At 42.1% G+C, this 16,341-nt stretch overlaps 1 protein-coding gene across 6 annotated transcripts in view; it reads right to left on the bottom strand.

Annotated features, from left to right (window-relative positions):
• Nucleotides 1-930: 930 nt before the first annotated feature.
• Nucleotides 931-16,341, bottom strand: part of LOC145454604 (E3 SUMO-protein ligase RanBP2-like) — a 44,986-nt gene continuing 29,575 nt past the window's right edge. For 4 of the 6 annotated variants that reach the window (XM_080332594.1, XM_080332598.1, XM_080332597.1 and 1 more), the window contains 21 exons: nt 15,560-15,723; nt 13,948-14,076; nt 13,778-13,882; nt 13,242-13,427; nt 12,776-12,929; nt 12,617-12,719; nt 12,334-12,547; nt 11,347-11,484; nt 11,146-11,274; nt 10,363-10,657; nt 10,109-10,200; nt 9,526-9,798; nt 9,205-9,262; nt 9,008-9,133; nt 8,491-8,604; nt 8,199-8,428; nt 5,039-5,203; nt 3,573-3,710; nt 2,582-2,684; nt 2,263-2,402; nt 931-1,234 (listed from right to left, as the gene is read on the bottom strand). In XM_080332594.1, the coding sequence (XP_080188720.1) occupies nt 1,064-1,234; nt 2,263-2,402; nt 2,582-2,684; nt 3,573-3,710; nt 5,039-5,203; nt 8,199-8,428; nt 8,491-8,604; nt 9,008-9,133; nt 9,205-9,262; nt 9,526-9,798; nt 10,109-10,200; nt 10,363-10,657; nt 11,146-11,274; nt 11,347-11,484; nt 12,334-12,547; nt 12,617-12,719; nt 12,776-12,929; nt 13,242-13,427; nt 13,778-13,882; nt 13,948-14,076; nt 15,560-15,723 (3,227 nt within the window). In that variant the 3' untranslated portion in view covers nt 931-1,063. The remainder of the gene's footprint in view (nt 1,235-2,262; nt 2,403-2,581; nt 2,685-3,572; nt 3,711-5,038; nt 5,204-8,198; nt 8,429-8,490; nt 8,605-9,007; nt 9,134-9,204; nt 9,263-9,525; nt 9,799-10,108; nt 10,201-10,362; nt 10,658-11,145; nt 11,275-11,346; nt 11,485-12,333; nt 12,548-12,616; nt 12,720-12,775; nt 12,930-13,241; nt 13,428-13,777; nt 13,883-13,947; nt 14,077-15,559; nt 15,724-16,341) is intronic. The other 2 variants (XM_080332595.1, XM_080332599.1) reach the window with 2 other exon arrangements.

The raw sequence follows: 16,341 nt of genomic DNA, 5'->3' as shown, positions 1-16,341 counted from the left end.
GGCGAGAAAACAATATATATGTCTTTACAGATGGTAAAGAATAACGTTTTTGAAGATATAATATCATTACATGTAGTCGAACGAATGCATATTCAGGTGACCGCCGCGAGAGGACGAAACACCACGATCATGAATCCAGTACGTCACTTCACTTCAAGTCAGGTTTCAAATGCTAGTCTGAGGGTGTCTGATTTCGATTCTGAGTCAGTCATTGTATTCACTGTTCATTTTCGAGTCCAATCCTGTCCAACTTACTTTATTACTACTCTACGAGGGTAGTGGGTTAAATTTTACAATTTTTCTCACTTTACACAGTTTTTGGTCCTATTTTGCCAAGACCAGTATTGATAGACGAAATATCAATAATGTGATGGCTTACCATTCTTGGAACATCCAGCGAAGTGCCTGTCTTGGTCGTCCTAGTCTCGACTCATAGGACTCTCGTCAATACACAAATTGCCTCAAGACAAGACGAGTCATTTTGCATATTTTAGAAAATGACTCGAGTCACCTGAATTCTTTTAGCCAGTTCTTTTTCTAAAAGCCATTCTCGTCTCGTTATTCGACTAGTTGCAAGGAGAATTCAGTTTGCACTCATCTCCATTGCACTTCATAACATATCCTAACAGTTTATAGAGACAAGTGTCCCTGTTTGATGCGGGTGTGATCAGACTAGTTGACCTTCACGGACGTTTCAACTATTCCTATCGGACAGAGAATACTGTGCAAGTGCATGAATAATTGCATATTTTCTGTACCAACATCATCGCCGTCAGTTCATGTATTTTGATTGGATGAAAATGAAGACTCTCACTCTCTCTCAGTGGATTTCAATACCTCAGTACACAAACAAGTAACAGGCATGGTTTCAAACATTGTAGCCAATCTATTGAACATCTTACTGAGACCCTGCGGCACACAAATCACAGATTCTATGTAAACCACTCGTGTTTTATTAAAGGCTGTATCCAACATAGAGGCAAAACGACTTCGAAATTGCAGTCGGCGCGTACAAAACATACGATGACATAATTGAATAGGAAGAAACGGCCCCCGGAGCAACCTACAACATCACAGCATCAAAAGCCCATAAAAAACTGAACATCAGCCAGTCGCCGCCGTCAACCGAATCCAGGATTAGCCTTGACATCACGTATCTGATCCATGTATGCCGCGCAAAGAGCTTCATTCTTGAAACGAATGGCAATGTGCTCCGGTCTGGGCTCCTTGCTTTCTGTAAACAGAATTGGGAGTAGTGATAAAAAAAGTAAAAATTAAAGAACATACATTTGAATGACACAGAAAATAAGTATATCTATTAGCGGTTGCCTGACATTTGGGCATGCGACAGAATAAAAAGCGATACTTTAAAATGTGACTTTGTAACCCTTAACCAGGGTTGTAATGACTCGACTCGAGATTTTTGTGACCCCACTAGACTAGAGTCATTCTTCAAATCCGTAAAATGACTCGACTCTAGTCAATTATTGGTATTTCGTCCTTCAGTCCTGATACTTGGAAAATAGGGCCAGAGGCTGTTATAACTGAGGAAAAGTACTATTATGAATGCGAGCCATTCTATATCACTCAAGCAGAGTTGAAAAAAGTGGGTTGAACTGAAAACTGAACAGTGAACATAATAACTTGGCCTCGGACTCGAAACACTATGACTCGGACTCTCTAATAGCTGACTTGAACTTGACTCGGTGGTAAATTGAAAATGACTCGACTTTACTCGAGTCAAAACTATAAAAGTGCGATTGACTTGTGACTCGGAACCTTACGACTTGGTTACAACCCTGACCCAAACTCACCCTGAGGCAAGCTCCAACTCTAATCAGAACCCCAACCCCCAAATAATCCTAACGCTTACTTTAACCCGCATGGTCAAGTGTTGCATGCTACGAGTCACATGCTCATGTTTCGACAGATTGCATTTAAAGCTGTGATTTCACATTGCAGTGCTCAGAAAGAGTGTGGATGCTCACCGAAATAGGCACCAGCTAAAAATGGGGATAAACGAAATTCAGCACGGCAGACACGTATTTCCATGTCACACAACAACGCGCTCGTCTAAGCCGAGAAGCGTACAGCACACCCTATATTGACACTTCTACAAGCTAAGCAACGACAAGCCCCTGACATAGGATTGGACGCAAATTCGCCATGACACGAAAGGCAAAATTTCCATTTTGCACTGATCTCCGACTGGCCGTACAAATTCCGGCGGACAGGAAGACAGTTTTGAAGCGAAGACACCACCTGTACCGCGCCGGCATTCTGGTTCCGAGAAAGTAACTGGGACGAAAAGCACAGCAGGGCTTGATAAATAATTCCGAGGCCGTGCGTTTGATTTCCGGACGATCGAACCAGTTCCGATTGAAATATTATCTTGTCGGGATCTGTGCAAGCAGTGTTTTTAATGTCTATCTCGTTTGCATTTGTATATGCATGTTACAGCGACCCCGAAGTCTTTCGAGTATCAACACTTGTGTATCGACAAGGTGCGGAATGCCAAGAAACACGGTGTACCGTCGGTATAATTACGACTCCCCGTGTAAAATGATGAAGATCTGCCCACCTGTGTAGTCCATGATAAAGTAGGAGCAGGCTTTCGAATTTCCGAGATGAAATTGCGGGTCGGTATCATCGTTGATCACATGATTCGTACAAACTTTGAAAATCTGAAAATATTGTTGATTAACGCTTTTCTTCCATCAGAGTATGCGACGTAAAAAACTTTGGCAAAACTATTTCGAGTACTATAAAAACACGGCTTTTAAATCACTCAAGATTCCCAACGTTTACAACCATTCAGTAACCATGCGTTGATGTGCTCACAAAATTTCTCTTTCCGTTTTAGTGATCAAACAACGTGTTATTAGTTTCAAAGCAATTCACAGCGTTTCTCAATACCCAAATACATGATTTGCGCCACCCAGACAGGAGGTTTCGGTTGTACAATGATTTCAGACTGTCATCTTTTCAAAAAAAAACACGACTAATTCACAGGGCAATTCACATAGCCTTCATAAATGCTATTAAAATGCCAATTATATGCCTCATTAATCACGATTACCGCTCAAGTTTTGGCAAAAATACGATGTGATCACACCAACTGCTTTCTGCCAGTTTACTACCGACAATGGTAGCCTACCTATATACTTTCTGTACTGCTTGGAAATTTCGGGGAAGCTTTCTTGTTGCTGATTCCTATCAACTACCATCTCCAAGACCTCTCTTTTACAGAGGAAGATACATGACATGTCCATCCCCAAATTTGAACATGGGTGTGGGGATCCATAGAAACATATCATTGAGTCGCAAAACTGAAAAGTTTTGCTTTGCAAGGATAAAACCATACCAATAACCTAACCAGTGGTGGATTCAAAGTTTTTGTCAGCCGGTTCTATCACAAATATCATATTTGCCAGAATTTCTGTTACCAAAAGTTGTTGACATTAACCAGTAATTCTAACAGGTTCGCCGATCTCCCAAAACTTCACAAGGCAGTTCCTTGAAACCGGCTGAATCCGACCACTGTACCGCAGGGTTAAAAAAATCATATTTACTTGGTCTCGTCTCATAACGACGCGGTGCAGCTTGTGCGCGTCGTTTCGTAAAATTTTAATCTCCCCGACACCGCGTTCTTTGAAGGCTTTAGCGTCGGGATCGAAACGGAAAAGTTTGCATCTTTCCTTGAATAAAACCTGAAGAGAAAAAGTTTACCAGTGTAAAACAATTGCATAATGACACAGGGTAAAAATGATGTTTGCGTTCCAGCGCAGAGACATCGCAAGGTGCCGGAAAACAGTATTCCGTTACACAAGCGAAAGGGGCAAATGAGCTGGAATTTTCACTGATGACGTGTCATTCGAGTTTAATATGTCACCAATGCCACGGGTATTAATTGTGTAGCAGTCAAGACTAAGGACCTTGACTGCAAGATCGCAGGAGCTTCTTTTAATATCATATAGCTGGTTACCTTATAAACTTACCAGGTTCGAACGATATGGCGATATCATGATGGTTACCAATAAATTTAATACTTGGAGAATTCAACCCCAAATTCCTAGACCTAACCCTAACTTAACTCCTAACCAATGTTCCCTCTAAGCCAGTGGTTCTCAACCTTTTTTTAGACACGCCCTCCTTTTAGATAGTGAAAAATTTCGCGCCCCCTTATCGTCATATCACAAAATCCAACTGGGATGCTAGCAACCCCAACAGATTGTTTGGTGGTATGGACGGTTATGAATGTTGATGAGAGAATAAAAATATATGAAATTGAGTCTATATAGAGAGAAACACGCGTGCATTGCAGGTAAATCGCGCAGAGCGCGAAAAAATTTTTCAGGTGACTGCTTCTTCGCGCCCCCCTTCAGATGTTTCACGCCCCCCAGGTTGAGAACCCCTGCTCTAAGCTGTGCACGTGCGCAAATGCGCAGTGCTGACACGGTCTCTGCGCACAGAAAATCCAAGTAGCGCACAAAAAATCCGAAGTGATGATCCTTTTTTTAGTCGTTACGCACTGTTGCTCAAGGATCTGCGCAGCAAGTTGGTGAGTGCGCGCAGACCCGTCAAAAATTAGAGGGAACATTGCTCCTAACCTTAAGATATTAATACATACATATCAAGTGCCAAATTCGCCAAGTGCCACATATCACAATTCACAGTCATGTTTGGCGAAACATTCATTTTCGAATCTAATAATTCAATATTGATACATCGCTTTCAAAATAGCCTAGCAATTACATTTCGAATGCCAAATTGACCTAGTGCAGAATTAAACATGTGGAATTCGCTGGTGACCAGAAAGCAGATCTCAAAGTCCGAGGTCATCTCACTACATGGGTCGCAGTCGTGTTACATTACATACTGCTTTTGCAGACAAAGTTCATTCCTCTATACCTGTAGTGAATATCTATCATCACCTGTATAATAGGCTTACTTCACCACATGACCTAATTAACATGAGGATTAATAATTAGCACCCTGCAGCAGAAACCGTCCAATGAAAACAACATCAAGGGATTACCTCTTCGCCTTCTTCTCCGGTTTTCACCTCGACCAAAGCCGGTAATTCTTCGAGCACGGGTTTGAACTCTGTCTGGCACTGATACTTTGTCGGGTCACTTTCGTCCGCATCGTCAGGAGCTTCTTGCGTCTGGAACATGACTTGACCGGCCCCGGGGAACTTGAACTGTAATTTACGACAAAACAATGAATGCATGCTCTTAACCGTCTCCCGCCGGCGTGGGTATTTTTACCCATTGCCGTTAGAGGGAAGCGTACTGTATTAGAACCACTATATATCCCGTTCTAATCGTGCTAGGTCGCTGCTGTTCATGTCTGCGGATAGATATTGTTTGTGCAAGTTCATTGATACCATATTATTTGATATATATTATATCTAAGACGTCGAAATCGGATATCAAATACCGTAGATAAATATGTTGCAAAATACACTGTCTCGGCAACACGCGCGTCATTGACCACTCTCAGATAACGTACTGTATGTTTTGTTCTAGCCGTCTTAGAGCATAGTTGTTTCTTTCTGTGAAAAGCTAGTGTCCATACAAGTTCACACATATCTTCGTATCTGATATTAGTTACATATAAGGTGTTATAAATCTATAAATCCGCGTGACAAAGATATCCGCCGACCGCATCATTTCGCGGAAATGCGCGTTCCCGATACCCATCATATACCCTATCGTATATTTGGTTTTATTCGTCATAGCCAGTTGTTGTAGTTTGTTTCTATGAATAGTGCTTGTCAGCTTCTGATTTTCTTGCTAAAACAACTATACTAGTTATGTCTGCATCGCTCAAGGTTGCATTTGAAAACCGGGAAGAGAATTCTCGCAGCCTACCGTACCAGCTTCAAGCAGATGGATGAATACTGGTCACAAAACGGGATATGTATCGAGTTCTAATAGTGATATACCTTCATAGATTGTGTCTGTGAATAGTTGCTGCCTATACAATTCTAAATAATGGCTAATAGTCAAGTATAATTCGGAATAAATACAATATTACTCAGCGCATATACCTACGTAAAAGTGTTCATCTGGATATACAAAGAGCTGTCGTATAACGATATATATCGTTCGTTGTAGTAATGAAAGGCATTTACGGATTGTCTCTTTCAATAGAACTAGCCAATCTCCACCTTCAAGGCCAAAATAAACAACATTAGTTATGCCTATGTCACCCCAAGGCCGCTTCTAAAAATCGTGAAGAGAATTCCTGCAGACTACCACACTAGTGTCAAACGCAGGGACGAATATCTGTAACATAGTGTTATATCCTGAATTTTATCGGTAGTAGACATTCTTAGATTGTTTCTGTGGAGAGTACATGCCCATAAGATTATATCTACATCAGACTAACAGCTAATAGTGATGTATGTATCGCAACAAGACCAATTCTACACGCTGTGTATTCCCCGCAAACGTGTGTATCATGTCTGTATGAAGTGCTACCAACTAACGTCATAAACCTTACGTAGTAGTAAGATATGCGTTTGTGGTTTGTCCTTATGGTTAGGTCTTGACAATCTCCGTTTATCAATACTAAAGTGACCCATTTACGTGCTCTATAAGCTTTGTAAATGCCCAGGAAGGCTACTCTACCTAATAAATACACGCGGTCACTCGCTCACTCGCCGATGACTCATTCACTCTGCGGCCTGGCGCGTGTTTATTGTGCAAACCGCCAATATTGTATCTATTGGATAATGGCGATATTAGGGCGTATTAGATCGACTGAGCCATCTCCATAATCATGATTTCCTCGCCGATATGATTCACAAGAAGCCTATGTCACCAGATATCCATGTTAAGGTTTATAAAGAGTACAGTAAATGTAATACGTTTCTCATCAACGAACTCTCGGCTTGCTCTTGATATAAGTGGCCAGACACAGTGCTCGAAATGATTTGAGTGGCGCAATCGGATGCGCGTTGAAATTCTGAAGCGAATGACATCTTGTTTGACGTGTTCCAATCCCATTAAGGTACAGATTTTCGACTTTGAACATTGAAGTAAAATTTTTCGAAAATTGCAGCCGGCGCCAATCGGTTAAACAATCTTTCCAAGGAGAAACCGTGCAACATACGCTAGCTCATTTGTTTCACTGACAGTCCACAGTATTCATTCAGTTATTACAACAGTTCCTACAAACATTCTCTAGGCCAAGGTCGGTGTCTGATTGAAAGACTACTCCAAGGGGTTTAGACACCTTCCTATCTTTTCATTGCATCACAATCTTATGTTGTTTTAAAATTATTATGATAATTATAATAATAACGAAACAGAACCAGCCTAAACGGAATATTCCACGTCTGCCATCCTCTCTGATCAATCAATCATCAAGTCGGCGATTAAGATTTCATGAGGCATGCAGTACAGGTCGTGTCAGGTGCAGCGAATTAGTGGGTGACATTGATAGCCTGAATGGCAGCAACTTTGCATGAACCATGCAGATACCAAAGTACCTCTTGTTTTTGCAAGGCGAGAGAGTAATCGAGGGGGAAAGTAGATATAATTATCAAAGGCAGTAGTTGAAAGGAAATTGTTCACAAAATTAGCATTATCGATGGTTTGTATCAACTAGAATCAATTTGCGCATAATTTCAAAATTTTGAAGGTTTATTGAATCTCAAACACTTGAAGGTACCATGTTTGCCCGTTTTACAGAAAAAACTACTGTATTGAAGTGAGAAATAAGCAATTTAAAGCAATCAATATTTGCAAGAAACTTTAGGATAAGTCCAGCTATTACTCTTCAGAGCAGTGGAAAGTTGTGAATTTATCATTGAAAATCTGCCGACCCCATAAAATTGTTAGGCTGTCTGTAAAGATGAAGCATACTAAATTTGGCATAATTCCAACCACTAGAAGTGAGGTTATTGCGGTAGAAAAATTTCTAGTTCCATCATTTTATAATAAATAATTAAAGAGTTGGTCACCGTAAATACTATTTTATTCAAATCCAAATTTCTCTACCGCAATAACATCGCTTTTAATGGTTGGAATTGAGCCAAATTTGGTGTGCATCATCTTTACTGACAGCCTAACAATTTTATGAGGTTGACAGAAAAATATCGAAAGTCAACTTTTTCTTTTTCAATTATTCAAAACAAGTGAAATCTGAAGGAAAAGTTTTTTTTAAACAGCCCCGTCTTCACTCACATTGGGATCCTTCCGGAAACCGACGTTCTGCACCCCGGACGCGAGCTCCGCAAAAGACGCCGTGTCGTCCGTATTACCGCCAAACATGAGACCCTGCGAAATGCCACCCGCCAATTTACTGGCCGCGGACCCCGGGTCTGTCGCCAGACTCGCAAACGAGACCAGACCGGTCGCCGACGCGGAACCAAAAGTGCTTTCCCCGTCGTTTTTGCTGTTCTCGGTCGTTTCTTCTGTAATAAAATCATCGGGGGAATAAAGAATTTCAAACGTGCTCCACTCAAAGTTACTTTACCATTTTTTTCTGGGTCCGGTTTCGTTTTTTCCGTGGTCAATTTACCGGAGTCTCGGTCGTCGAGATATTTGAATATTCTTTCTTCTTCCGCGTCAAAGCCAGCTTCATCAAAGTCTAAAGCAATTGCCCGTAAGACTTCAAATTTCTTAACAACGACATATACTAAATTACACCAAACTAGTGACGGGACGAATCTCAGATCGGTGGATTAATTGTGCTTTGGCAAAAATTTTCTCACATTTTGAATTAGACCTATCGTCTCAAAGAAAATCCTAAAAAGAAGTGATTGGCATGGAAATCGGAAGGTGGAAACAAGACTAGAACGACAGAGGCATACAACGGCTAGCCCAGATTTGACTAAACTTGAATTTGCTGTAGACCTATCTCTTTTGAGTATCCAACTCTGCGAATGTTATACCGACAGATAAAAGTGCATTATTTCGAATGCATTCAAAATAGCTATTTTACCTTGGTCCAAATGTCACCTGAAACTCAACCAACCAATCAACCAACCAACCTGGATTATCGTCCAGTTCAAAGAGGAAGAAGCATTTCGGCAGCAGCAAGTCCTCTGCCTTTTTCACAAGCTCACTAGGTGGCAAACGTTCGGATACGAAAACCACGTCGTCGTCTTCCGCGGTAGCTGTTGAAATAGAGACCGCGGAGTGAGAAATACACGTCACGATGTAAGAGAATAAAAATAATTTGTCTAACCTTCCTCTGTTTCGCCACCGACTTCCGTTGGAGGCTTGAATTGGAATGTGGACCCGGTCTGAACAGTGTTTATACTGTCAGAATTCATGTACGATGACAGGACAGTGTGATAAGATGAATAGATTGAAAAAGAGTAAAGTTTCTTTTCCAAATTTAACTTGGTAGCATATATATATAGATATATAGTATCCAGATTACATTCATTCTTTACAAGGTCATTAATCCCGGGTCGAGTTTAGGAAAATGGAAATGGCTACTGTCCACAAGCTAAAACCGGCTATTTCTAAACAAGAAATCGAGATTGACGAAAGACATTATTACCTGCGCCGAAAAAATGCTCGCCTTGGCACCGCCAGTGACCAAAGGCGACTGCTTGTACTCTTTCGACAACGCGCCGCTTCCGCCCCCGAACACAAAACCAGATTTTGCGGCTTCCTTTTGGTTGCCGAATGGAGGGGGCGTTTGCGACACGGTGAAATCGTTGGCCGTTACAAACAAGTTACTGGCGCCGCTGTCGTCGGTGGTCCCCCTATTCGGTTTTGTTGTCGGGGTGTTAAGTGCAAAAGGTGAGTCTTTGGGTTTGAGGGCAGGACTCTGAATGGCAAGGAAAATATTTTCGTATAGATTCTTGATTCTATTAGTATTTCTGAGATTCTGGACTGCGCGTCAAAACATGGAGGAAATAAGAACCGATGAAATTGATGGTACAAGGCTTGAAAGAAAGACAACATAACAAGCGTGCAGCGTTAAGACATCAAACCACGTATGTGACAACATCTCCCAAACTCTCCCCTCTCGCACGGATTCTTAGTAATTCCAACTTTTTATAATCCAGTTCAAACATCGTGTGACAAGTTACTAAATGATGACAAGATGAAAAAGAAAAAATACAACCGCTTCACACCTGCTGACCACCGAAGGCAAAGGAGAGTTTATTGACGTCAAAGGAAAATTTCTTCTCGACCGGCGTTGAAGATATCGTGGAGTCGGGTTGGCCTGTACAGAAGAAGCACAAATGAATAAAAACACCCGATATAAACATGGGCTCGAAGCGACTGCGCAAAATGCAGTTACGTATGTGCGCACTACATTTTAAAACACACAGATAAAAACATCGTAAATTATGCCCAACATTCAGACACTCTTGATGATACTCACCGAAAACAAAACCACCAACTTTGACGGGCCCTTCCTGCGATTTCTTGGCAGCGGAAAACGGACTCGGCACGTTCGCAAAGCTGAACGCAGACGTGGCTGGTTTGACCGGGCTGACCGGACTCACCGCCCGCGGTCCGGGGCTAGTTACGTTCACGCTCGCGACCGACAGGTTGATGATATCATCGTCGGGCTCTATCAACGTGCCATTCCGTCCTGCGTTGGCGGCTTCTTCCCAAGTGTCTTTGAAAGAGGCAGCGGTGTCCGGGGATTTGAACCGTAACGCAAATTGTAGCAGCTGGAAAGAATGAAGAAAATTTAAAATCTGTGTCTACCAATCCTAAAATAACCGATATAGAATCCATACAAGTCTATGTGCATGTTTTTGAATTAGCTGGATGATGAGATCCAGTGGTAGACTATCTACCTTTAAAATTTCGTTATAAGTAGCCTACTGTTGTGGAATTACTTAACAGTTTGCGAATGATTACTTGTGCTCGTTGATTGTTTCCCTGTGTTCCTGCCTTCATTAGTAATGCATGTAGTTCTGTTAAGGTTTGGTCGTGAGTAAACGTGGTCGTAACTTGTGCTGCATCAGCTTAGCCTTCTTCGGTGTATGATCAAGAAATAGTTTAGAGGAACACACCTACTAGTGTGTTTTCATGCGGCTACATATGTACTCTGAAGTTTGAAATGCGGCCCCGGTATTCGAAAAGGTCGAGAACCACTGGTCCAGGTACTTAACCTTGTCTTGCCCTACTGAGGAAACAAAAAACCGGACAATACCTCTCCGTCCACTTCCTCGGTGTCAGAAAAGTCGCGCGCGGTCCACAAGAGTACTTTCGGCACGTCTGGATCTTTATATGTCAACTTCAGCTCCGGCACTATCAAATGGTTGAGGCACAATTTGAACACCTGCAAAAAAAGATGTAGCGCGTCACATCCCAACGTCCGTATCCACGTTTTCAAGGTACACAAAACGCAGACCTGATCCCGGCGCATCACGGCCCTGACTTTGTAGTTTGTCAGATGCTGCAAAATCTTGACGTCGCCGACGCCGCGTTCTTTCCATTGCTTCGTCTCTCGATGGTACGCGTAAAGTTTGGCGCGGTTGGCAAACAAGACCTTGGTAACGAGAGATTAGAGTCGTCATGTGAGGCTCATCGTCAAGGTTGAACAGCGCGGCAATAGCGTTGAAAATTCAGCATCGAAAAAGCGAGTTACACACGATTGTTTGATAGCAGTTTGATAGGCGGGGTTGTAACCAAGTCACAAGTCAATCGTACTTAATATTGACTCGAGTCAAGTCGAGTCATTTTCGATTCACCACCGAGTCAAGTCCGTGTAGTCGGCTGGTGTAGTGCTAAGTCCGAGTCATAACGTCCGATTCAACCCACTTTTGAATAAAATAGCATTTACGGTGGGCACCATTATAATAGATAATTGAAGGATTGGTCACCGTAAATACTATTTTATTCATAATCCAAATTTTCCGACGGCAATAACTCCGCTTTTACTGGTTGGAATTGAACCAAATTTGGTGAGCATCGTTTCTATAGACAACCTAACACTTTCATCTGGTGAACAGAAAATTTTTAAATTTTTTGTTATTCATTTTTATATAGTAAATAGAAACTTTCTTCTCCTGTAGCAATGCGGCTACTGGTTGGAATTGAACCAAATTTGGTGTGTAGGCTTAAATTAGGTAACCTAACAATTTTATCAAGTAGCCAGTGCGATTTGAGAAAGAAAGTCATTTTTGAAGAGCCCTAATGTACACATTGCTGTACACAAATTTACAAGACTCATTCTATGAGTCGGGCACTCGATTTCGAATATTTTGGTCACAACGATCAATTTGGGATCCAACTCGGATCTGAAGAAATCCAAACTTCATTCAATTTTTTTTAAAATTCACAGATTCGATAAATTTTGGATCGTCAGGTATAAAACACCTCCCCAATACACCCGTACCTGTTCATCTTCCTCCCCAGTGACAAGTTCGACTTTATCCGGCAATTGCACGACGGGTTCGAAATGAATTTCCGCGCTTTCTGCCTGTGGGTCGTCGGAGCTCTCGGTCTGTTTACGACTGCGCCCGGCGCCCGATTCGTTATCTTCAGACTTCTTAATTTCAAACGAGAATCCCTTGCTGTCCGAAAAGAGAGATTTCGGCTTTCGCGACGTCCTGAACACGTGAAACGTACCATTAAACACGTAGCTACTTTGATTTTTACAAAGTAAAATTAAGATTTACTGGTTTGTTTCGGTATCGTTTGCGGTGGCTTGTTGAGACGCGTGTTCCGCCACCAGCGGCGTTAAATTCCCTATCGCAATCGGCCGTTGAGGCGTTTTCGATTCTAAAATCCAAGTCTTGTAAATTCTCATTGCTTGCAGACAATTTCATTTCGCTTACCGTCTGTCAGGGTGTGGTCGAAATCGATTTTCGAAGGCTGAGAAAATTTGTCCTTGAAGAACCGCAATTCATTCTTCATTTTCTCCGCCTTTTCGTTGAGCTCCTTGTTTTTCACGCGGTTAGGCGTCATTGCGTCCGGATCACGCATCATCGTCTGAAAAAAATCGAGAGATTTAAGACAGTTTAACGCTGGTTAAGTAGGGCGCCATTTAGATAGATCCAGGGGTGGTCAAAATAGTCCTCGTTCGAACTCAAGTCGAGGTAGAAGTAATGTTATGAATGCATACTCAAATACGTGTGGAAGAAGCGATTTCCTAGTCATCGGGTAAGTATTCTAGTACTGTCTAGTAGAAGTGGAAACAGCCCTAAATCATACCCATTCGAGTAACTAGTTCACTCGTGTACTTCGAAATGTAGAACGTTACTGACATTACTGGATAGATGCATGAAAATTACCCCGTTTTACCTTACAGACGTCAAACATGTCTCGGAAAGCATTCGCGGCATCGACGGTCTTGAATCTTGCGGTGAAAATTTCATGCTTGCCTTGCCCGTCTTCCGAAAAGTCCATGGCTTGCCACCATAGAGCTTTGTCGGAAGACTTGCCGACTTGTAGTTTCATGTTTGGCAGGATGTAGTGATTCGCGCACACCTGCAAAAAAAAAATTCGAAGTGTCAACACCGTCCGCTGTGCTACAGTATGAAACAAAATATACACACCGGTTTCTGAAATATTCAAAGAGACAGTATACAATTGAAGAATATATTCACAATGAAGTGCAAGTATGAAAACCTATGTGGATGCTCTGAAAAACGTACCACTTTGTTATCAACCTACTCCACTCACCATAAACCAGTGTCTGTTCATCGCCGACGAATAAAACACTGGCAGTAACAGTATCAGTTAATAATACTCGATATTATGAGCACAATAAGATTGTACTACTTCAATCGCATCCTGGCACACAGAGCCGTAACACGACATGATATCACTCCTCTTACTTTCAACACTTGTTCCCTCCTCATCACGATTCTCAGCTTCCCGGTGGCTTTGTGCCTGAGAATCTTCAGCTCCCCGAGACCCCGTTCCTTCCATTCGGCTGTATCCTGGTCAAGAAAAACGTGCGCGTTCACATCGGCGTGTTAAAGCCACCCGCAGTAAAACACGGTACCTTGTGGAATCGGTACAGCTTGCAGCGTTGCGAGTAGACCACCATTTCGTCTTCCTCGCCGGTCACCGTTTCGACTTTGTCGGGCAGTTGTATGACGGGTTCGAAGTGAGCGTTCGGGTTGTCCTCGTTCTGTCGGAGATCGAGATAACCAAGGTTTAAATCGGGATTTAAAACGGTGCCGAATCAATAATTAAGCTCAGCGTCGGGTATTCGAGCACCATTCCACTCCAGTTAAACTGGCATCCATGGCTTTCCTGTTTAGCATTTCTGGGATAGAATGGAGGGGTGGCGCAAGACTTAAAAAGCCCTACAAGGCTATTTCTGCACCTCACTTGTCCAAATTGCGTGTATGTGTGGCTACATGAGTTGGTGTGTATGCCGCATAAACATCAAGGATGAAAAGACTAAGTCCTTTTCCTATTCATTACGTCGTCATATATAGTGAAAAAAGTTCGAATTTGTACTTTTCACAGAATTAGAATTAAGATTATGTCAGTGACACATACCAATATGAATATTTCCGAGGGTTGTAATGACACGACTCGAGTCTGGCTCGAGTCACAACTTTTTGGTGACTAGACTTGAGTCAATTTGTGTATTGACTCGACTTGTACTGGAGTCATTGCACAAGACTCAAACCAAGTTGTACGACTCGAGACTAGGACGGCCAATAATGGCATTTTATTGTATCTTCAAAGAATAGCGAAGTCACCACGTTATTGATATTTCTTCTATCAGTCCTGATACTTGGAAGAGGGACAGCCAGAAACTGTTAGGACTGAGGAAAATTACGATATTATGAATGCGAGCCATTCTATATCGCTCGAGCAGAGTTGAAAGTAGTGGTTTGAACCAGATTTCACTCAAAACTGAACAGTGAACATAATGACTTGGACTCGGACTCGAGTCAAAACACTATGACTTGGACTCGACCCTCTACTCATCGATTTCGACTTGACTCAGTGGTGAATTGAGAATGACTCGACTTGAGTCAAGTCAAAACTATAAAAGTGAGATCGACCTGTGACTATGAACCTTGTGAGCTGGTTACAATCCTGATATTTTCATATTCGTTAACCATGACTTTAGTAATGTTACAATGTTGCTACAAATGAAGATCGCTTCTAGTAGCATTTGCACTTTCATGCTACATGTATTCTATGTTACGTCAAAGTTGAACAGGTTTCATGTCTTACATTGTGGTTGCTGGCAGAGGAATGAAATAACGCACCGCATTTATTCTGCAAATCCTACGGGGCAGCATGCACGGGGACATGCAGCAGCAGGTCGTGTAACAGTACAGACCAGAGACATGGAAACTTATCGGAAGGTATTTTTGCATGCATAATGGACTCATATTTTTTACGTTATCCAGCATAAACAACGACTAAATCTGCACTTGAACCATCTAGCAAAATCGAACTGAGAAAATTTGACTCAACTTGACTCGAGTCAAGACTTTCAAATATGGAGTGACTTGACTTGAGTGCGTGCACTGCGCAGCGACTAGATATGACGTGTGACTCGAAGGTGGTGACATTTCCCAACACTGGTCCACGGCAGCACCAGACAGAAGCGTCCCACATCAAAAAAATATCCCTTTTCCACTCACCACGTATTCTTCACCCTCGTCGTTTTCCGGTTCTCTCATATTCGCAAACAGCGGCTTCTGCTGGCCCAGACCGGCCCAGCCCTCCGTCTTCTTCCCGAACGCAAGTCCCGAGCTGTTGCCGCTCGCGAGATCGCCAAACAAAGTGGACGACGACGCAACCGATCCTGAGATAAGAAAAATCAGATTCGCACCAGATCAACAATCTTGCTATACAGAAAAAAAAGTATATAAATAACATAGCGACAAAAATACGGAGAGTAATATTCATAAAAAACAGAAAATGTCTAGACAATAAACCAAAAAATAAAACAGAAAAATAGGTCACGATCATGGATCCATACAATTCAAATTGTTCGCCTATATACGAGAAAAAAACATACATAAAACAGAAAGATTAGAAAGGTCATGTTCATCGATCCATTCAAATTCAAATTCTTCGTCCATGAAGGGTTACTACAACACTTTAAAATTCGATCGAAGCAAAAACAAAAGAAGTACCGTAATTTTCCGAATATAGTGCGCCCCCATGTATAATAGGCACCCTTAAAATGGCGCGTAAATTCTGGGAAAAAGCTGGTACCCATGTATGGTACGCACCCTGCATTCGCAGTACATGAATAGTTGTTTCAGTACACGATGTTGTTCTGTTTTGCGATGTCACTGTCGAACAATCATGACATAACCATCGCTAATCACAATACAATTAACGGCATTGTCTCTAGAGGAGAGTAGATAGTAGCCAACGCCTGCGAGGCCGGCGACGCGATAGTTCAGGCTAGCGA

The sequence above is a fragment of the Botryllus schlosseri genome, chromosome 13 (genome assembly GCF_051294905.1).
Source record: "Botryllus schlosseri isolate E-star chromosome 13, Bs_hap1, whole genome shotgun sequence".
Taxonomy (NCBI): Eukaryota; Metazoa; Chordata; class Ascidiacea; order Stolidobranchia; family Styelidae; genus Botryllus; species Botryllus schlosseri.
This window is presented reverse-complemented; position numbering and strand designations above follow the sequence as displayed.